This window comes from Haliotis rubra, unplaced genomic scaffold (genome assembly GCF_003918875.1).
Source record: "Haliotis rubra isolate DU_JTF1 unplaced genomic scaffold, ASM391887v1 Scf284, whole genome shotgun sequence".
In the NCBI taxonomy this organism is placed as follows: Eukaryota; Metazoa; Mollusca; class Gastropoda; order Lepetellida; family Haliotidae; genus Haliotis; species Haliotis rubra.
Window position 1 is genome coordinate 79218 of NW_025766936.1, and position 23616 is coordinate 102833.

At 43.9% G+C, this 23616-nt stretch overlaps 1 protein-coding gene across 2 annotated transcripts in view; it reads left to right on the forward strand.

The window, feature by feature from the left end:
• Positions 1-21574, forward strand: part of LOC124281396 (speract receptor-like) — a 57873-nt gene extending 36299 nt beyond the window's left edge. The window contains exons 10-13 of one of the 2 annotated variants that reach the window (XM_046717428.1): positions 3528-3669; positions 13892-14228; positions 17357-17448; positions 21096-21574. In XM_046717428.1, the coding sequence (XP_046573384.1) occupies positions 3528-3669; positions 13892-14228; positions 17357-17448; positions 21096-21572 (1048 nt within the window). In that variant the 3' untranslated portion in view covers positions 21573-21574. Of the gene's footprint in view, positions 1-3527; positions 3670-13886; positions 14229-17356; positions 17449-21095 lie in introns of both variants that reach the window. The other variant, XM_046717430.1, reaches the window with a different exon arrangement.
• The last annotated feature ends 2042 nt before the right edge of the window (positions 21575-23616 follow it).

The window sequence follows — 23616 nt, forward strand, 5'->3', positions numbered from 1 at the left end:
TTGTTTATGTAGATTAGTGCCACATAATAGGCAGCTAAAGTATCTACCGCGCTACTGGCAGCCATTCTTGTTGTGATCGGAATGCATGTCTCGGTGTTTGTCAATACTCCGACTGACTGAGTGTTCTGCCTCTCGAGGCCCTAATTGGCTGCAAAAACAATGTGAACATTACCAGGATGGATTACTTCATTATATGTGCTTTTAGAATCCTTCACCAGCACACATGAAGGAAAGACAGGCCAGTTTAGTCTCACTTTATGGACTGCAGAGATATACTGCTCGTTGTTATTAGGAGCCGCATATACATATACCCGCTGGATTGGAACTAAAGCTTTGTTGTCAGTTCAGTGTAAACACGACACACCTTCACGGTGTAGGTTTCCATGTACATTTTAAGAACGCCGTGCAACCTTACTCTACAAACATGGGGAAGGGTTTCACAGTCACCCATCATGCAATACGTCTGTCTGGAAGATGTGTTCTCTAACACACTGAGGTGGTGATCTACAGTTGCCATCAACGTCAACACTGAAATGTACCGAGCTTAGCAACAATTACCATCAACATCAACACTGAAATGTACCGAGTTCAGCAAGAATTACAATCAACAGCAACACTGAAATGTACCGAGCTCAGCAACAATTACCATCAACAGCAACACTGAAATGTACCGAGCTCAGCAAGAATTACAATCAACAGCAACGCTGAAATGTACCGAGCTCAGCAACAATTACAATCAACATCAACACTGAAATGTACCGAGCTCAGCAAGAATTACAATCAACAGCAACGCTGAAATGTACCGAGCTCAGCAACAATAACCACCAACATCAACACTGAAATGTACCGAGCTCAGCAACAATTACAATCAACAGCAACATTGAAATGTACCGAGCTCAGCAACAATTACAATCAACAGCAACACTGAAATGTACCGAGCTCAGCAAGAATTACACATTAAGCAGTGGAAATTATTTGACACGTTTGCGTTGAAGAACTCCCTTTGATATGCGAGTCCAGAGACTCAACTGGCATCATTACCGGCCTATTAAAGCGAGTCTACTTCAATTTGGCAAAGTATACCTATAAATAGGCAGAAGTTACCCAATATGAGCCAGTTACAATGGACAGTACAAATGGTTGACTGATCAGGGGAAGAGATCGTGATGTGATATGGTTGAAGGGACAAGTGATTAAAGCCTCCCAGTGTCGCCAGCAACTGCGACGTCTCCTGCCACGGCCTGAGTTACGTCGGAGGCTGCAGTCGACAGGCTTTACATAGAAGTTTTATATTGATTTCATCTAAAAGCAGAATAAAAGACTTTTACGTTGTTTGCGTGTTATTATGGACGAAGAAGTACATTGAATTAACTTATTGACTAATAGCCCTTTTAAGTATAAAGCGGCAAGTAAAAAGCTCCCAGAGCTGAGCTCCGACTGCCTGCTGGAAATCGCTATCTTCATGACTGACAAAGTTCAAGTTTATAACCTTTGATTCCCTGGAAATCGATCATCTGTGGTTATCAAAGGATTACAGAAGAACTGGCGAACATGGCTCATATCTGGTGCACTATATTACATGCCGCATTACACTGAATCCTCTTGTCCGCCATAGCCACGGGCATATGCAGGGAAGTATGTAGAGTTGATGTAACACGATAACAAACGTTCGTGACAATACGCTATTATACGACGTGACATTCATTAGGATCAGATTAACATCCGTGACAGTCCCATCACAAGGATTCGTGGGCTACCTGGTCCCCATCTACACACATCGATCTAGGAGATACACAGCGTCTGTGGATGTATGACGTGGGCTACCTGGTCCCCATCTACACACATCGATCCAAGAGATACACAGCGTCTGTGGATGTATGACGGGCGCTGGGTCCATGTCTCAATATACATGGGATTGTTTTGTCAAAAACAGTCGCCTGCTGTATAATGGAATATGTCGGATTACCAGCTCTGTTTGTGCATAACGGATTACCAGCTCTGTTTATTTATTAGCGTAATAAACACCGCCACTAGAAGGAATTAGTGCATGCTCTTTCTTAAAAGGTGATCGGGGTTAGCTGACATTTTATGTGAATTTCTTAAAACATTCTGTTCATAACAAATAGCTAAACTACGTCTTACACCATCATGGTTTCGAACACAGTTAGAGCACGACGTGTCAGATTGATGAAGGTGGAAAACCCGAAATGACGCAGGCTCTAAACCTTTTCTACGAGTACAGAGCTGGTGCTGCCAAAGCTGGAAACCGAGTCGGGGCGAATCATATAGTTCCTCCCACAGTCCTGGGTCTCTACTGTACCCTGGGGACATTCCAGTGTCCCTGCAGACCCGGCACCTTATACATCAGTAGAATATCCATCACCTATGTCCAAGACTCCACCTGTGCCTCGTCAATGGGTTGTGGTGTACATCATGGCGTCTTCCGCGGGTCTCTGTCAGACCTGCAGATCGGCAGATCATTTATCACGTAAAGAAAACGTGGGTGTGCCTGACCCACTTCTGTCGAGGTCAGATCTAAATGTTGTAGAGAGAAACTGGTCAAAATTAGTTTCATCATCTTCAAGTACATGCTGTGAAGGTGACATTTTACTACTTAACTCCCAACTAAAGCAATGCTTGAATTACATGACATTACATGCGTATCACATAATGTTACATTGTTTTACAGAAATAATACATGTACTACAAATGTTACACATGATAATTTATATTACAGAAAGCTACATTTATCTTACAGAAAGCTACATTTATCTTACGGAACGTTACATTTACCTTACAGAAAGTTACATTTATCTTACAGAACGTTTCATTTATCTTACAGAAAGCTACATTTATCTTACAGAAAGCTACATTTATCTTACAGAACGTTACATTTATCTTACAGAACGTTACATTTATCTTACAGAAAGTTACATTTATCTTACAGAAAGTTACATTTATCTTACAGAAAGTTACATTTATCTTACAGAAAGTTACATTTATCTTACAGAAAGTTACATTTATCTTACAGAACGTTACGTTTATCTTACAGAAAGTTGAACGTTACATTTATCTTACTTACAGAACGTTACATTTATCTTACAGAAAGTTACATTTATCTTACATTTATCTTTTACAGGAAAGTTACATTTATTACATTTGACAGAACGTTACATTTATCTTACAGAACGTTACATTTATCTTACAGAAAGTTACATTTATCTTACAGAACGTTACATTTATCTTACAGAACGTTACATTTAACGTTACATTTATCTTACAGAACGTTACATTTATCTTATCTTACATTTATCTTACAGAAAGTTACATTTATCTTACAGAACGTTACATTTATCTTACAGAACGTTACATTTATCTTACAGAACGTTACATTTATCTTACAGAACGTTACATTTATCTTACAGGACGTTACATTTATCTTACAGAAAGTTACATTTATTTTACACAATGATGCATGTGCTGCAGCATGTAGCTTGTGTTTACTGAAGGATACACGTGTGTTACAGAATGGTAGCTGACCAGCTCATGAGGGGCAAGCAGGTGGAGGCGGAGGCCTTTGACAACGTCACCATCTACTTCAGTGACATCTGCGGCTTTACACAACTGTCATCTGAGAGTACACCTTCATCTGAGAGTACACCTTTGCAGGTAAACACCATGTGTGACTTTACACAACTGTCATGTGAGAGTACACCTTTGCAGGTAAACACCATGTGTGACTGTACACAACTGTCATGTGAGAGTACACCTTTGCAGGTAAACACCATGTGTGACTGTACACAACTGTCATGTGAGAGTACACCTTTGCAGGTAAATACCATGTGTGACTTTACACAACTGTCATCTGAGAGTGAGTCTAACGGAGTCTCATTTTGGAAGTAAAGTCATTATTCAGGGAGTTCAAGGTATACTATGGGTTGGAGCCATGGAGCCACGGAGCATTGTTCTGGTGGAGGGGCCACCTTGGCTCAGCTTCCATGTTTCTTTGCCTCAAAAATGCAGCATGATAAGACAATCCACCATGATGTCATCCCAGTTAACGGGACAGACTTTGTCGTCTGTGGTGGAGGTGGTGATATCAATGCTTCCACTGTTTCAACAGATGTTGTGCTTATATTGGAGGTGGTGAACCCAGGGTTCAGCCAAAGTCGCACATTGTTGGAAGAACCTGACTAGATCAGCATCAAACAGAGCTAAATAACCATGCGTTGGTTGAGGCGTCTTCCTGTCCCCTCCACAAAGTGAGGGATATACATTGCTGGTGATGGAGCAGACGTCAGCGTCGGCACTCTCGTCCTGATCCGACACATAACAAAAACATCAGTCAGCTGTCTTCAGCGAAATTGTCCAGCAGCCGAACTAGTGTCCTTGGTTATTTTACATTGTTTCTAATGTATATATTTACTGTTTACGTTGGAAACAGTTTGGAGTAAGTGTCAGACTCTACTTCGTTTCCCAGACATTATCCTCAAACTAGTTACTCTCAAACTAGTTACTCTCAAACTAGTTACTCTCAAACTAGTTACTCTCAAACTAGTTACTCTCAAACTAGTTACTCTCAAACTAGTTACTCTCAAACTAGTTACTCTCAAACTAATCAATAATTTGTAAGAAGCATGCGCAAAAACCATTCCCGTTTTTTTATTTATAAGATATTTGTACTTTCTTTTGTTTCTATGGAAACAATTTGGGCTTAATTTGACATGTAGCGTTCCTTGCCCGCCGGAATAGTACAGTTCATGAATACTTCTGCATCCAACCATGATCTTACTAGGCTGAACATTTCTATTGGTTATTTTCTGATTTGCAATAACGTGTATAGTAATAACTGTGAATAACGCTAATAAAGAGGGAGGGGCGATATATATGTTGGATAAGTTAAAGAAAGTCCAGATGATGAGATGTCAGAAGCTGTGGAAGCCCAACGAGCTGCTTCTCTTGGCATCCCAGAGATTTCAGTGCTACTGGAATGTACGCTCCTGGTATATCCCAGCCAGTCAAAACCGTGCCGTCCACATCATCAACATCTCCTTCCATGGCGGGGTCATCTTCAACGCTGTCCCTGCTACACTCTGTTGTCAGCACAGGAATGTCCTCTACGTTATGAATGGCGGCAATTAACAGTTGTTGTGTTCAAGTGGATATACGGCTATGAGTGAGTGAGTGAGTTTAGTTTTACGCCGCGATTAGAAATATTCCAGCTACATGGCGGCGGTCTGTAAATAATCGAGTCTGGACCAAAGAATCTAGTGATCAACAACATGAGCATCGATCTACGCAACTGGGAACCGATGACATGTGTCAACCAAGTCAGCGAGCCTGACCACCCCATCCCGTTAGTCGCCTCTTACAACAAGCATGGGTTACTGAAGATCAATATTCTAACCCGGATCTTCACGGGTATGACATTATGTAATGTCCACAGCAAACGTTTCACTGTGACCCTGTTCCTTATTATAAGAAGATGTCAGTCACTCATTCAATATTATGTGGCTGCCTCCACTCTCTCAGTGCGTGAGTGAGCGAGTCAAGATTGGCAATATTCCAGCCATTTCGTAATAGGACAGTAAAATAACTAGATTATCACAGATAGAGAATTAAAATAGCATCTAACTGTAAAATGTTCTGGACAATACAATATAACCACTGGCCCAGACTGATGCCGGGTGTACAGTGCTGACCGACTGAGACACATGTACTCTCTGGTCAATACACTATGTACTATCTGTGTGCCACGGTTTGTTGTAGATAACCAGCTAAAAATACTGAACTTCACGCCAACCTGGCCAGGGGTTCCCCTCAGGACGGGTATCTGCTGGCACCACGTGTTAATGTGTGCTGGTATGACACAGTGGGGGACTGAACCACGGACCTTCAGGTCTCCAGTCAGACACTCCACCCACAACACCAGAGAGGGGGTATATCTGGACTGTCGAGTACATGAATTACTGTGTGGCACTGAAGCCTCATGTGCCCCTACTCCCATTGTGCGCTGTTCCGTCTGTCTGGGGACACTACATCTCTCAGATGTCGCCGTAACGAGCTCCCATAAACGGCCTCTTGGGAAACCTACAAGGGGTTTTACATTCATCTGGCATATTCAAAGTGACAAACATCTTGACACTGAAATATGCGATTTGGAAATAATTGTGAAGTTTTCAGAAAACACGCCATCTGCGCTGAGCATTTGTGCTGATTGATCACAGCCTTTTTTCTGTTAGCCAGAGTTTCTTCAAATTGCTTCCTATTCTTTATACCTGAACTCCTTGTTGGTCTTCCTCTACTGCAATTAAACATGAACTGACAGACATACGTGTGTGGTTGGTGGCAGCTGCCTCCCAGTTGAATACCTGTAGTTAGTGACTCTGTGTGTGTGTGGTTAGTGACCCAGTTGACTACCTGTAGTTAGTGACTCTATGTGTGTGTGTGTGTGTGTGTGTGTGGTTACTGACCCAGTTGACTACCTGTAGTTAGTGACTCTATGTGTGTGTGACCTGTAGTTAGTGACTCTACTATGTGTGTCTGTGTGTGTATTGTGGTTGCTGACACAGTTATGTGGTTAGTGACTGACTACCTGTAGTAGTTAGTGTCTATGTGTGTGTGGTTAGTGACACAGTTGACTACCTGTAGTTAGTGACTCTATGTGTGTGTGTGTGTGTTAGTGACACAGTTGACTACCTGTAGTTAGTGACTCTATGTGTGTGTGTGTGTGGTTACTGACACAGTTGACTACCTGTAGTTAGTGACTCTATGTGTGTGTGTGTGTGTGGTTAGTGACACAGTTGACTACCTGTAGTTAGTGACTATGTGTGTGTGTGTGTGTGTGTTACTGACACAGTTGACTACCTGTAGTTAGTGACTCTATGTGTGTGTGTGTGTGTGTTACTGACACAGTTGACTACCTGTAGTTAGTGACTCTATGTGTGTGTGTGTGTGTGGTTACTGACACAGTTGACTACCTGTAGTTAGTGACTCTATGTGTGTGTGTGTGTGTGTGTGTGGTTACTGACACAGTTGACTACCTGTAGTTAGTGACTCTATGTGTGTGTGTGTGTGTGGTTTAGTGAGAGAGTTACTGACACAGTTGACTACCTGTAGTTAGTGACTCTATGTGTGTGTGTGTGTGGTTAGTGACACAGTTGACTACCTGTAGTTAGTGACTCTATGTGTGTGTGTGTGTGTTACTGACACAGTGGACTACCTGTAGTTAGTGACTCTATGTGTGTGTGTGGTTACTGACACAGTTGACTACCTGTAGTTAGTGACTCTATGTGTGTGTGTGTGTGTGGTTAGTGACACAGTTGACTACCTGTAGTTAGTGACTCTATGTGTGTGTGTGTGGTGTACTGACACAGTTGACTACCTGTAGTTAGTGACTCTATGTGTGTGTGTGTGTGTTACTGACACAGTTGACTACCTGTAGTTAGTGACTCTATGTGTGTGTGTGTGTGTTACTGACACAGTTGACTACCTGTAGTTAGTGACTCTATGTGTGTGTGTGTGTGTGTGTATGTGTGTGAGTGTGTGTGTGTGTGGTTACTGACACAGTTGACTACCTGTAGTTAGTGACTCTATGTGTGTGTGTGTGTGTGTTGTGTGTGTGTGTGTGTGTGGTTACTGACACAGTTGACTACCTGTAGTTAGTGACTCTATGTGTGTGTGTGTGTGGTTAGTGACACAGTTGACTACCTCAGTGTAGTTGTGTGACTGTGTGTGTGTGTGTGTGTGGTTACTGACCCAGTTGACTACCTGTAGTTAGTGACTCTATGTGTGTGTGTGTGTGTGTTACTGACACAGTTGACTACCTGTAGTTAGTGACTCTATGTGTGTGTGTGTGTGTGGTTACTGACACAGTTGACTACCTGTAGTTAGTGACTCTATGTGTGTTAGTGTGTGTGTGTATGGTTACACAGTGTTATGTGTGTGTGTGTGTGTGTGGTTACTGACACAGTTGACTACCTGTAGTAAGTGACTCTATGTGTGTGTGTGTGTGTGGTTAGTGACACAGTTGACTACCTGTAGTTAGTGACTCTATGTGTGTGTGTGGTTACTGACACAGTTGACTACCTGTAGTTAGTGACTCTATGTTTGTGTTTGTGGTAACTGTCACATCAGACTAACTGTGCCCTGACACATTGTAATTATTGAGTGTGTTACAGGTACAATGAGTAGACAGTATAGTGTGTTACAGGTACAATGAGTAGACAGTACATTGTGTTACAGGTACAATGAGTAGACAGTACTGTATGTTACAGGTACAATGAGTTACAGTACATTGTGTTACAGGTACAATGAGTAGACAGTATGTGTGTGTGTTACAGGTACACAGGTATGAGTACAGACAGGGTACAATGAGTAGACAGTTACATGTGTTACAGGTACAATGAGTAGACAGTACATTGTGTTACAGGTACAATGAGTAGACAGTACAGTGTGTTACAGGTACAATGAGTAGACAGTACAGTGTGTTACAGGTACAATGAGTAGACAGTACAGTGTGTTACAGGTACAATGAGTAGACAGTACAGTGTGTTACAGGTACAATGAGTAGACAGTACAGTGTGTTACAGGTACAATGAGTAGACAGTTACAGGTGTACAGTGTTACAGGTACAATGAGTAGACAGTACAGTGTGTTACAGGTACAATGAGTAGACAGTACAGTGTGTTACAGGTACAATGAGGTAGACAGTACAGTGTGTTACAGGTACAATGAGGTAGACAGAGTAGACAGTACAGTGTGTTACAGGTACAATGAGTAGACAGTACAGTGTGTTACAGGTACAATGAGGTACAATGAGACAGTACAGTGTGTTACAGGTACAATGAGTAGACAGTACAGTGTGTTACAGGTACAATGAGTAGACAGTACAGTGTGTTACAGGTACAATGAGTAGACAGTACAGTGTGTTACAGGTACAATGAGTAGACAGTACATTGTGTTACAGGTACAATGGTAGACAGTGGACAGTACATTGTGTTACAGGTACAATGCGTAGACAGTACATTGTGTTACAGGTACAATGAGTAGACAGTATTGTGTGTTATAAGGTACAATGAGTAGACTGTATTGTGTTACAGGTACAATGAGTAGACAGTACATTGTGTTAAAGGTACAATGAGTTGACAGTATTGTGTGTTATAAGGTACGATGAATAGACAGTATTGTGTGTTATAAGGTACGATGAATAGACAGTATTGTGTGTTATAAGGTACAATGAGTAGACAGTACAGTGTGTTACAGGTACAATGAGTAGACAGTACATTGTGTTACAGGTAGAATGAGTAGAGAGGGCAGTGTGTTACAGGTACAATGAGTAGACAGTATTGTGTGTTATAAGGTACGATGAGTAGACAAAAGTGTGTGTTACAGGCACATTGAGTAGACAGTACAGTGTGTTACAGGTACAATGAGTAGACAGTATTGTGTGTTATAAGCTACGATGAGTAGACAGAATTGTGTGTTACAGGCACATTGAGTAGACAGTACAGTGTGGTACAAGTACGATGAGTAGATAATACAGTGTGTGGCCTGTTTATTTACTAGATGGTTAAGACTTAAAGTACTGTCGGAAATAGATGAAAAACTGTTTTTTCACATTGATATCTACACTTTATGTAGTTAATATGTGTAAGTGTGAAATATCTGTTAAACTAAGTTCGGCCTAACTACAGTCTCAGTGGTAGGGAGATAGGAAACGTAGAAAAAGGACTTTGCTGAGGAGTGATTAGTGCAGAAATGAGAAATGCGGTTTTTCGAAGTCCAAAGCGACTTATTTGGAACAGACCATGGCTTTATGCAAATTAGTGTGCGATGATATTATATTACAAAGGACAATTTTTAAATGTCCATTTTGACATTAAACTTATCTTCATTATAAACGATAGCTGACGTAAAAAATATTTTAAAAAATAATAATAATATAGTTCATTTATAAAGCGCATATTTCCATGCACAATGCATGCTAAAGCGCTGATGTCAGGACGAAAAGGCTTTTTGGAAAAGGTGGGTCTTTAGCGATGTTCGAAAGGTTGAAAGTTCTGTCATTTCTCTCAAATGGTGTGGGAGATGATTCCACTCTGAGGCTGCAGCATAAGAGAAAGTTCTTTGAACAATTCTAACTGTTCTGACTTTAGGAATACACAGAAGATTATGTTTCTCGGAGCGGAATGGGATCTTGTTGGTTTGTATGGAGAAAGGAGGTCGGACAGATATTGAGGTGCACTTCCAGAGAGACATCTGAAGGCGAGAATGCAGAGTTTAAAAGTGATGCGCTGTGGAATGGGAAACCAATGGAGGTCCTTCAACACAGGGGTGATGTGAGATGACTTGGGTGAGAGAGTGACTATTCTTGGTGCTGTGTTCTGGACCCGTTGCAGTCTACCAATCTGGGATATTGTTGCGCCAGCAAAGAGGCTGTTGCAATAATCTAGTCTAGGCATCACCAATGAGAGGACAAGGATAATAGCTGACACCTTTGTGAGAAGCTGTCCAATGTTTCTGAGGAGTAGGAAGCATGTCCTGCACAAGATGGTAATGTGCTGGTCCAATGACAGCTCTGGATCAACAGTCACGCCAAGGTCCTGAACACTGTTAGATAGTGGAACAGTGGTTTCGCCAAAGTGAAACGACTTGATGTTGGCCTGTTCTCGGCGAGGTGTAGTCCCTACCAGAAGACACTCCGTCTTGTCCTCATTGAGCTTCGGCTTGTTGGTGAACATCCATGACTTGATCTGGTCACAACACTCTGCCATGTGGTCTGTTGCAGAATGCACGTAAGTTGGATTTGGTTTGAAGCTGTTATGAAGCTGGGTGTCATCTGCATACAACTGTCGCGAGACTTGAAACTGGTCAATGAGAGTCCCGAGATCCTTTTTTGTGTATAGTGTGAAAAGGACCGGTCCTAGTACAGATCCCTGAGGAACACCACATTGGAGATGAACGTTGTCAGAAGAGCAACCATCAATGAATACAGCCTGGTGACGATTTGTAAAATACGATGTGAACCAATCCAGCACTATCCCATCAATACCAAAGTTATTCCTGAGACGAAACAGAAGCCTGCTATGATCAATGGTTTCGAATGCGGCGCTGAGGTCGAGGAGGACCAATAAAGATGTCATGTTATTGTAAACACTGAGTCTCAAGTCATTAAACACACGGACAAGAGCTGTCTCAGTACTGTGGTTCTTACGGTAAGCCGGCTGATATGGCTCGTAGAGGTCATGATGCAACAGATGCTGAGATAACCTGTCTCCCACTGCTCTCTCTATCACCTTGGACATGAAGGTAAGGTTGGATACAGGACGATAATTCTTGAGTTCATCTGGATCCAGATTTGATTTCTTCAGAAGAGGTTTCACTATCGCTGATTTAAATGGAGTGGGCATGATGCCAAGTCTGAGGCTAGTGTTAAAATAATAACTTTAATACTGAAACTATGAAGGATGTAGCTACCATGGAGTCTCACAATCACTATAAAAAGAAACAGGTAGGAGGGGTCGTCTTGAAAGCAAATCCAGGACGGGTGTAGCAGACGGTGGTTGGGGTCGGGATGAGATAAGATAATCATTTAGGGGAATTAAACTGGGAAGCAAACGGCATGTCATAACAATTTACAAATAATATCCAGTCCTGTCGATCTTAAGGTTGTCATGTCATCTATTTATTTTGAGACATTTAATACGATGGTTGATTTAAGCTTCTCCATGGGTATCATACCCTTTTACGTATCTCAACACAAACTTTATGATCTATAGATGAGACATATTCAACACACACGAAAAGGCATAAAATATCTTTGAGATGACCCCTTGTGCTTGTAGGCAGCACATGCTTTTCATGCCAGGTGAGTCGACGGTCCGTCGTCATACCTGGCTGAGCAACCTAATTGACATCTATAGCCTGATCTATTGTTTTGAGCAGCTATTCGTATTTTTTCTAAGTTTTGCCCGATTTTACGAGTAAACATGTTTCTGGATATACTATTACGCATCCCACTGAATGCCCAGTTAGGCCGATGTGGGTTATTTCGATATATGCCATTTGTAAATTTGTAAATTTTAGGAATACAGAGTAACAGCCTAAAAACAGGGTGTGTTTCTATTTGCGACAGTACTTTAGTGTATATCGTGTACTATGGCAAGAACTGTACTTACTTAACTTGCTACTGGCCGATGGAATTGTAACATACACCATTTATTGTCATACAAAAAGTAGAAAATAAACATTGCCATTCATCATTCGTAATTCCCTATCGCACGAATTGACGTAGGTTGCTATTATTGAGCTGGCAGTGATTTGATATAAGTCGTCTGTGCGATGGTGCGTCACGTCACTAAGTTAAGCTCTTTGTTCCCTCAGAAGTCGATCAAGCTCCTAGATGTAATCAAATTAGCAATGGAGTTATCAATTTCATTTCATGAAGCACGTTGCATCCGAGTCACCATCTGCACCGACACAAAGCACCCGTGTTGCTAGATAGACACATGGTGCTCCGTGAACTGTGTAAAAGGCGACACTAGGCGACTCTCACCTTAACTGTCGCATCAAACATCTGTGTGACTACTGGTGACCAAGGTGCAGATGTCGTGTTGTGTTGAGTGCCCTGGTTTTGGAGTTTAGGATGTCGTGTTAGGTTCAAGGCGGACGTCATACACACGCAGGCTTGAGGGTGATGTAGGTCTGAGTTGATGGTACGAAGTGATTAGCGCACGTAAACATTGCATTTATCAATGCAGACACACACTTGTAATACGCCCATTGAAGCGCTTTGATGTTCGTTCAGATGACATCAGGGAATTGTTCATTACAAATTGATTGAATTAGTTGCGATAGCTTTGACCTGTCGTTGTTCCAGGGGTAATTTGAACATTTCCATTGATTGCTCTTAATTTGCCGTAGACACATAGCACACATCGATATATCCTAGATATCTTCCGCACAGTAGGTCAGAAATATCTATCGCTACAAAACCACAAAATGGCCCCCAGATATGTACTGCGACACTTTACAGAATTGTAACCTTCGTGACATAACCTGTTTGTAAGTAGTTAGCTTCTGTCGGAACATTCTTATTGTAACGCGGTTTTTATGATTCTAGCTAAAATCCTAACATTAATGAAATTATTTCCAGCTTCCGATAATTCCGACTCCGAGTTCACAGAGTTGTAAAAAATGCCAGCTTCTCGTTTGGCGGCGTGTTCGCTATCTTAATGGCATTACTCTCCACAGGAGGCCGGCGAGGTTGAGTTTAACTGAACGCATGTCACGCTGTTTTTCTACACATCGGCTTCCAGCATTGTAGCGCAGTGTTTTTCTTCTGAAGTCACCTACATAGTTATGACAAACATCAGTTACCATAGGGCAACTGGATTGAATGGCGACATGGTACTCGGGTACTCACAGCAGCGCTCGGTCGCTCTAAGATTGGGGCACAACCATTGAAGCCAATTGAGGTACCCGAGCCGTGAATAGCTGGGATATTGCTGACATTACCAAACTCACTCACACTCAGTCTGTCTTTCTGATCTGTTCCTCAAAGACTATCTTTTCCCCTTTCGTCATACTGTGTTGGTAGTTGAACAATTTCGAAGTCATTATCATGTTATTTCTTCATCTGTCAAGTGGTTGTAACAGGCTGTGGCGAGTCCAGGTGTCTTACCAATACGTTGAAGATACGTCTGTGATGTGAATATGATAATTTCATACGTTATGCGGTATAATGGAGATAATCCATTTCATAGTTGATAAGTTAATTCAGTTCTATTTAAACATTTATAATATGACACACAATTCCAACACAGCGACATTGTGTATGTCGGTGTGGATATGTCATGTGGATATGTCATGTAAGCTGTCATCTCTCCAGGTCATCGACCTCCTCAACGACCTGTACACGTTGTTTGATGCCACCATTGAATACTACGACGTGTACAAGGTGGAAACTATCGGGGACGCCTACATGGTGGTGAGTGGGCTGCCGAACAGGAACGACAGTCACGCCGGAGAGATTGCCTCTATGTCGCTCCATCTTCTCGAGGCCATTAAGAAGTTCCGAATGAAGCACCGGCCGGACACCCTAAAGCTGAGGATCGGGCTTCACTCCGGCCCCTGTGTGGCGGGGGTGGTGGGCCTGAAGATGCCTCGCTACTGTCTGTTCGGGGACACTGTCAACACTGCCTCCAGAATGGAGTCCAACGGAGAACGTGAGTGTTTGCCATTAATTATTTCATCTTCATCTCAAGCCTGCTAATCAATAACCGTATTGGTAGAGATGAACATATCTGCATATGAATTTTGCTTAGATTGGGTCAAAGGAGCGGATGTTTAAAGTTCTGTGTGCTATTAATCAGATGAATATTGATGCCAACTTGTCTGTATCCCTTTGTCCCATACCTAGTTAGAGCCCAGTACACCCATGTATGTCCCCCGACATGCGGCCCGGTAACTTGTGCACAAGGCAGACCCTGGATGTTCATCGACGGAACATTGACTGCTGTACTAGTAAACATTATGTGGGATACATTAAAGATAATTATAAAGAGAAGGATTTCCCCTTCCCCTTCCTCCTTCATCTCTTACTATCCGTTTCCTTCTTCCTCTCATACTACGCGTCACCCCCTCTCTCTCTAACTATCCGTTTGCTTCCTCTCTAACTACAAGTCTTCTCCTTCCTGTCTTACTACCCGTCTCCTCCTGCCTCTCGTACTATCCATCTTCTCCTTCGTCTCTTACTATCCGCCTCCTGCCTCTCTCATTACCCGTCTCCTCCTGCCTCTCTTACTATCTGTTCCCTCCTCCCTCTTTTACTACCCGTCTCCTCCTGCCTCTCTTACTATCCGTGTTCTCCTTCCTCTCTTACTATCTGTCTCCTGTTTCCTGTCTTACTATCCGTTCCCTCCTCCCTCTCTTACTATCTGTCTCCTCCTGCCTCTTTCTATCCGTGTTCTCCTTCCTCTCTTACCATCCGTCAAATCCTCCCTCTCTTGCTATCCGTATCCTCCTACCTCTCATGCTATCCGTCTACTGTTTCCTGTCTTAAAATCCGTCTCCTCCTGCCTCTCTTACTAGCCTTCTCCTCCTTCCTCTCTTACTATCTGTCTCCTCCTGCCTCTCTTACTATCTTTCTCCTCTTTCCTCTCCTACTATCCGACTCCTCCTTCCTCTCTTACTATCCGTCCCTCCTTCCTCTCTACGTCTCTCCTCCTGCACCTCTCTTACTATCTGTCTCCTCCTTCATCTTACTTTCCGTCAAAACCTTCCTCTCTTACTATCCGTCTCCTCCTGTCTCTCTTACTATCGTCTCCTGCCTTTCTTACTATCCGTCTGCTCCTTCTCTTACTGTCCGTCAAATCATTCCTCTTACTATCCGTCTCCTCCTGCCTCTCTATCCGTCTTCTCCTTCCTCTTACTATCCGTCTCCATGCCTTTCTTACTATCCGTCTCCTCCCTGCCTCATACTCATCCGTCTTCTTCTTCCTCTCTTCCCTATCCGTCTCCACCTTCCTCTCTTACTATCCGTCTCCTCCTGCTCTTACTATCCGTCTCCCCTGCCTTTCTTACTTCATCCTCTCCTTCCTGCCTCTCATACTCCGTCTCTTCTTCCTCTCTTCCTATCCGTCCCTCCTTCCTCTCTTACTATCCGTCTCCTCCTGCCTCTCTTACTATCCGTCTTCTCCTTCCTCTCTTACTATCCGTCTCCTCCTTCCTCTCTTACTATCCGTCTCCTCCTCTCTCTTACTATACGTGTCCCTGCCTCCTTACTATCCGTCTGCTCTTCCTCTCTTTTACCATCCGTCATATGTATCCGTCCTCCTGCCTCTTATCCTTCTCCTATTTCCCTCCTACTATCCGACTCCTCCTTCCTGTCTTACTATCCGTTCCCTCCTCCCTCTCTTACTATCTGTCTCCTCCTGCCTCTTTCTATCCGTGTTCTCCTTCCTCTCTTACCATCCGTCAAATCCTCCCTCTCTTGCTATCCGTATCCTCCTACCTCTCATGCTATCCGTCTACTGTTTCCTGTCTTAAAATCCGTCTCCTCCTGCCTCTCTTACTATCCTTCTCCTCCTTCCTCTCTTACTATCTGTCTCCTCCTGCCTCTCTTACTATCTTTCTCCTCTTTCCTCTCCTACTATCCGACTCCTCCTTCCTCTCTTACTATCCGTCTCCTCCTTCCTCTCTTACTATCCGTCTCCTCCTGCCTCTCTTACTATCTGTCTCCTCCTTCATCTTACTATCCGTCAAAACCTTCCTCTCTTACTATCCGTCTCCTCCTGTCTCTCTTACTATACGTCTCCTCCTGCCTTTCTTACTATCCGTCTGCTCCTTCCTCTCTTACTATCCGTCAAATCATTCCTCTTACTATCCGTCTCCTCCTGCCTCTCTTACTATCCGTCTTCTCCTTCCTCTCTTACTATCCGTCTCCTCCTGCCTTTCTTACTATCCGTCTCCTCCTGCCTCATACTATCCGTCTTCTTCTTCCTCTCTTCCTATCCGTCTCCACCTTCCTCTCTTACTATCCGTCTCCTCCTGCTCTTACTATCCGTCTCCTCCTGCCTTTCTTACTATCCCTCTCCTCCTGCCTCTCATACTATCCGTCTTCTTCTTCCTCTCTTCCTATCCGTCCCCTCCTTCCTCTCTTACTATCCGTCTCCTCCTGCCTCTCATACTATCCGTCTTTTTCTTCCTTTCTTCCTATCCGTCTCCTCCTTCCTCTCTTACTATCCGTCTCCTCCTTCCTCTCTTCCTGTATTTCTCCTTCCTCTCTTACTATCCGTCTCCTCCTTCGTCTCTTACTATCCCTTTCCTCCTTCCTCTCTTCCTGTATTTCTCCTTCCTCTCTTACTATCCGTCTCCTCCTTCGTCTCTTCCTATCCGTCACCTCCTTCGTATCTTACTACCCGTCACCCCCTCCCTCTCTTACTATCCCTCTCCTCCTTCCTCTCTTGCTGTATTTCTCCTGCTCTCCTTTTTCCATTATCTTCCCCTCCTGACTCCATTGCCATGTCTTGTCATTGCCTAACCCTGGTCTGTGAACGGACCTGTATTACCTCCACGGAGGAACCTTTATTGTCTACAGACAAACAGTGCATACACTGTCCCCACTTCAACGTTCACTTGACCGCAGCCGTGCCATCGTGACCCGCCACATCTCCCCCTCTAGATCAGTGACAGACACATAAGGGGCATATTACAAACTCATATTCCCTGTGGTGGCTAATTGAGTGAAACCCTAGATCCGGGCATATACTTGTTTAAACGGGAGATAGCACACAAACACCCCATTTACATGTTGGAAATGATAGCCTGGTCTGATGTTTACTTTATGTTACAGCACTAAAGATCCACTGCTCACGTCAGTGTGCCGAGCTCCTCCACAAAATAGGTGGCTACATCATCGAGGACAGAGGCTTTATCACGCTGAAGGTGACTACTTTACATCAAGTCATTTTTTTATTCAAGAAATACCAAGCAGACATAATATTTATCCTCCAGTTTCAGAGCAGTAAAAGAGAATTAGCAGCGGAATAATTCATGTCCCTTGTAGTGTTCGCATATAACGTCCACGTCCACCCTCCTCCACATACACCGCCTAATTCATGTGACTTGGGTGTGTTTCTGCCGTCACAGGTTATGTTTTTAATTATTTTGTTTTTGCGATTTGATTTGATTTTTTCATAGAACGCCAGTAGATATACTTCAGCTGGTTAAAGTGCGACACTTGAAAGCAGTTCAAGATATGCCACGTACAGATGTTTTGAGTGTTTAATTGAACAGAATTGTGTTAAAATGTTCAAGATCCCAGATGGGTTATCTGAAATATTGGACGACAGCTTACTATCCTGAAATCCATCTGGCATAGAGGATGAACTTCAAATACTGTTTTCTCCAGTATACGTTGATTCAAGGGGATGCCACAGACATACCTACGTTTAAAAATCTCTGTCAAACTACAAGGATGATCAAACACCTGCCAGGCCAGTGCTATTTGTTCATCTGGAGCTTCATGGGAGTAAAAACCTCATAGCATCGTATATATACATGACCAGGACATTGTGATGTGGCTGGCAAATACCATGACATACATGACAAGGAGGCTGTGATGTGGCTGGCAAATACCATGACATACATGACAAGGACATTGTGATGTGGCTGGCAAATACCATGACATACATGACAAGGAAGCTGTGATGTGGCTGGCAAATACCATGACATACATGACAAGGACATTGTGATGTGGCTGGCAAATACCATGACAAGGACAAGAGCACATTGTGATGTGGCTGGCAAATACCATGACATACATGACAAGGAAGCTGTGATGTGACTGGCAAATGCAAATACCATGACATACATGACAAGGAAGCTGTGATGTGGCTGGCAAATACCATGACATACATGACCAGGACATTGTGATGTGGCTGGCAAATACCATGACATACATGACAAGGAAGCTGTGATGTGGCTGGCAAATACCATGACATACATGACCAGGACATTGTGATGTGGCTGGCAAATACCATGACATACATGACCAGGACATTGTGATGTGGCTGGCAAATACCATGACATACATGACAAGGAAGCTGTGATGTGGCTGGCAAATACCATGACATACATGACCAGGACATTGTGATGTGGCTGGCAAATACCATGACATACATGACCAGGACATTGTGATGTGGCTGGCAAATACCATGACATACATGACAAGGAAGCTGTGATGTGGCTGGCAAATACCATGACATACATGACCAGGACATTGTGATGTGGCTGGCAAATACCATGACATACATGACAAGGAAGCTGTGATGTGGCTGGCAAATACCATGACATACATGACAAGGAAGCTGTGATGTGGCTGGCAAATACCATGACATACATGACCAGGACATTGTGATGTGGCTGGCAAATACCATGACATACATGACCAGGACATTGTGATGTGGCTGGCAAATACCATGACATACATGACAAGGAAGCTGTGATGTGGCTGGCAAATACCATGACATACATGACCAGGACATTGTGATGTGGCTGGCAAATACCATGACATACATGACAAGGAAGCTGTGATTTGGCTGGCAAATACCATGACATACATGACCAGGACATTGTGATGTGGCTGGCAAATACCATGACATACATGACCAGGACATTGTGATGTGGCTGGCAAATACCATGACATACATGACAAGGAAGCTATGATGTGGCTGGCAAATGTCATGACATACATGACCAGGACATTGTGATGTGGCTGGCAAATACCATGACATACATGACAAGGAAGCTGTGATGTGGCTGGCAAATACCATGACATACATGACATGGAAGCTGTGATGTGACTGGCAAATACCATGACATACATGACAAGGAAGCTGTGATGTGGCTGGCAAATACCATGACATACATGACAAGGAAGCTGTGGTGTGGCTGGCAAATACCATGACATACATGACAAGGAAGCTGTGATGTGGCTGGCAAATACCATGACATACATGACAAGGAAGCTGTAATGTGGCTGGCAAATACCATGACATACATGACAAGGAAGCTGTGATGTGACTGGCAAATACCATGACATACATGACCAGGACATTGTGATGTGACTGGCAAATACCATGACATACATGACAAGGACATTGTGATGTGACTGGCAAATACCATGACATACATGACCAGGACATTGTGATGTGGCTGGCAAATACCATGACATACATGACAAGGTGATGTGGCTGGCAAATACCATGACATACATGACCAGGACATTGTGATGTGGCTGGCAAATACCATGACATACATGACAAGGAAGCTGTGATGTGGCTGGCAAATACCATGACATACATGACAAGGAAGCTGTGATGTGGCTGGCAAATACCATGACATACATGACAAGGAAGCTGTGATGTGGCTGGCAAATACCATGACATACATGACAAGGAAGCTGTGATGTGGCTCATGCTACTGCAGTGGACGCCACCTTCATCCAGATCACCTACAATCTTTGCATCTGTTTGATGAAACACACCGAGCCACCCCACAGCAGATATCTCGTTACAATCCCAGTGCCAGAGATACGATCTCTGCAACAAAGCTCCATCACGATCATCAAGATTAAACGCTAAATAGAATGATATCGTCCTAGCGTGACTGAATCACAATGCCAGGTGACAGATGTGGGTTTTCCATCAATGATTCAAACATAACAACTTAAAGCTTGTGTTTTGTGGTGCCGGAACCGGCTGTCCAGAGCTGCTTCCCTTTGGCGTGTCTGAAACATGGCGTCGTAGTCGGAAACCTGGGTTCTCCTGTTCACGTTACTGATGTTGTCAGAGTCACAATACCAAACCGATTGCTCATGCGATCAACGTCTAAATGACAGTTATCAAACCCTTCTCGTGTTCGTAGGAAATCGTTGCTAAAAGCTCAGTCGAGTTACAATTCTGACTTCATAAGCATGTGTTTATGAGTCCATGTTTAGAGAAAGTAACTATGCTGCTTCATGTTTAGAATATTCAACATACTGTTGCATTCCATGTCTTCTGTTCTTGCCATTTGGTAAGGTCATTTACAAAGTGAGGCTCTCAGTTTGATCAAATTACAATATGGCATTCATAATATGCTCCAGTATTCTGAATATTTAACACAGCCCACGCTTAATGAAGTTATATTATTCGGGCAGCTCTGAGCTGACGTTGAAGATTAAGATTAAATCGAAAGGGAATATATCTTTGTTCCAGATAGCTATATGCCCAATCTGTTTAAAAGTCGTTCAAGTGTTTCCACAAACCGTAAGTGATGTCACCCAAAAGTGCCCTTACTTTCATGATATAGCAGCTGGTCAGATGGCGCTATAGTTTTTGATATGTACTGCATGAACCAGCGTCACGAATCACAGATGACTATGGATAGGGGATCTATTACCCGGGTTGGGGAAATCTAAATGGGTTCATTATACACGTTCCTGGTGAGAAAGCTTTCAGACAGTGGCTTTGTTTTCTGGTTGTATGTAATGGACACCTACTTACTCGTCCACTCGACCTCTGCCCTCAGTGTATTGACCATTGTTTCAGGGCAAGGGCGAGATGAGGACGTTCTGGCTGACAGGGGAGGATGAAGAGAAGCGCATAACTCGGTTCAAGCAGCTCGTTCCTCTTGACACGACACCGCTGTCATCAGCTGGGTCCTACCGGCGTCTGGTGGGGGTCCACTACAAGGAGCCCAACAGCCCCTTTCGAGAGCAGGGCTCCCCGGGGGCACCAGAAAAGGCAACACTGCCAAATGGCACCACTGTAAATAATCAGATTCCCTCCTTCCTTCACCCACATGGGCTGTTCTCAGGGCCCAGCAGTGCAGAGTTGCTGCGCAGATCCTCGTCCCGGCGACGGAGGCTCAAGTTTACTGTGGGTTCTGAAGATGAGGAGATAAAAGAAAACCAGATGGAGTACCAAAAGTCAAATGCAACAGTTGAAACGACACCACTCATACTGAGGAAAACTGACACTGGGGAGGAAAATATGTTATTTTCCAGATGCACAAGTAGACTGTAGCAGCAATCTGCAGTGTAAGAGTACTGTGTTGGCGTATATCCTGATACTGAAGACCAATAGGTATTCTTGGAAACTGTGGGTGAACTGTGTTTGCGTATTCCTGGAAACTGTGGGTTAACTGTGTTTGCGTATTCCTGGAAACTGTGGGTGAACTGTGTTGGCGTATTCCTGGAAACTGTGGGTGAGCTGTGTTGGCGTATTCCTGGAAACTGTGGGTGATCTATGTTGACGTATTCCTGGAAACTGTGGGTGATCTGTATTGGAGTATTCCTGGAAACTGTGGGTAAACTGTGTTGGCGTATTCCTGGAAACTGTGGGTGAACTGTGTTGGCGTATTCCTGGAAACTGTAGATGGACTGTGTTGGCGTATTCTATAAACTGTTACGGAGCTGTGGCGGCGTATTCCGGGAAACTGTGGGTGAACTGTGTTGATTTATTCCTGGAAACTGGATCAAGTCTGTTGGCGTATTCTTGGAAACCGTCAGTGACAAGCTTTGATGTGCTCCTGTGGTTTCTGCCATGTGCCATGTGAAAAGTCCACACAATGGGAAGCTCCAGATCTTGCAAGTGTTCCCTGTGGTACCTGGTATTTATCGAGTCGGTTAATAACCCATCAGATGGAAGCCATTAGTGTGTGCGCCAATGACAGGAATATGGAGAAACGTCCTCAGGGATGAATTCTGGGCTCAGAACTCAGATATACATTTTTCATTTGTGATGGATACATTCATCAGCAATGCAATGTTCAAACACATCTTCGGGTTTGACGAATGTGAGAGAAGAGAAGAGCGTAAGTGAGTTGTACCAATAGCTCCTCAAAATGAACACTACGGGCTTTACAGCCGAAGTGAAGCTGTGTTTCACATGTGAGTACTACAACACAGGTGGTGGGACGCTGTGTCTGCCTGTGTGTGGACTACAACAAAGGTGACGGGAGGGTGTGTCTGCCTGTGTGTGGACTACAGCACAGGTGGTGGGAGGCTGTGTCTGCCTGTGTGTGGACTACAGCACAGGTGGTGGGAGACTGTGTCTAACTGTGTGTGGACTACAACACAGGTGGTGGGAGACTGTGTCTGCCTGTGTGTGGACTACAACACAGGTGGTGGGAGGCTGTGTCTGCCTGTGTGTGGACGACAGCACAGGTGGTGGGAGACTGTGTCTACCTGTGTGTGGACTACAACACAGGTGGTGGGAGGCTGTGTCTGCCTGTGTGTGGACGACAACACAGGTGGTGGGAGACTGCGTCTACCTGTGTGTGGACTACAGCACAGGTGGTGGAAGGCTGTGTCTATCTCTGTGTGGACTACAACACAGGTGGTGGGAGACTGTGTCTACCTGTGTGTGGACTACAGCACAGGTGGTGGAAGGCTGTGTCTACCTGTGTGTGGACGACAACACAGGTGGTGGGAGACTGTGTCTGCCTGTGTGTGGACTATAACACAGGCGGCGGGAGGCTGTGTCTACCTGTGTGTGGACTATAACACAGGCAGCGGGAGGCTGTGTCTGTGTGTGTGACTACTACTACACAGGTGGTAGGAGGCTGTGTCTACCTGTGTTTGGACTACAACACAGGTGGTGGGAGGCTGTGTCTACCTGTGAGTGGACTACAACACAGGTGGTGGGTGGCTGTGTCTGTGTGTGGATTACAACAAAGAGTGGTACAATGCTATTTATGCATGTGTGGACTACAGCACAGGCAGTGAGACCTGCAACACAGGTGATGGAAAGATGTGTCTGCCTGTGTGTGAACTGAAACAAAACTGATAGAATGCTCGAGGCATTAACAACCATCAACCTTACCAAACCTTTCTACGCCACTACGCGTCAATGTGTTTTTTTCACTAGAATTTTGTCACAGGTCTATATGACTGAGATTGTATGCTACCATCTCTAGGATCGAGTCCAGATCAATAACTATTACTAAGACACATGTTATCAGATATCACCAGGACACTGTGCAGATGGTTGTCATCACTAGAACTGTCTGCACACAGTTACCATACAGATGGTTGCCATCACTAGGACTGTCTGCACACAGTTACCC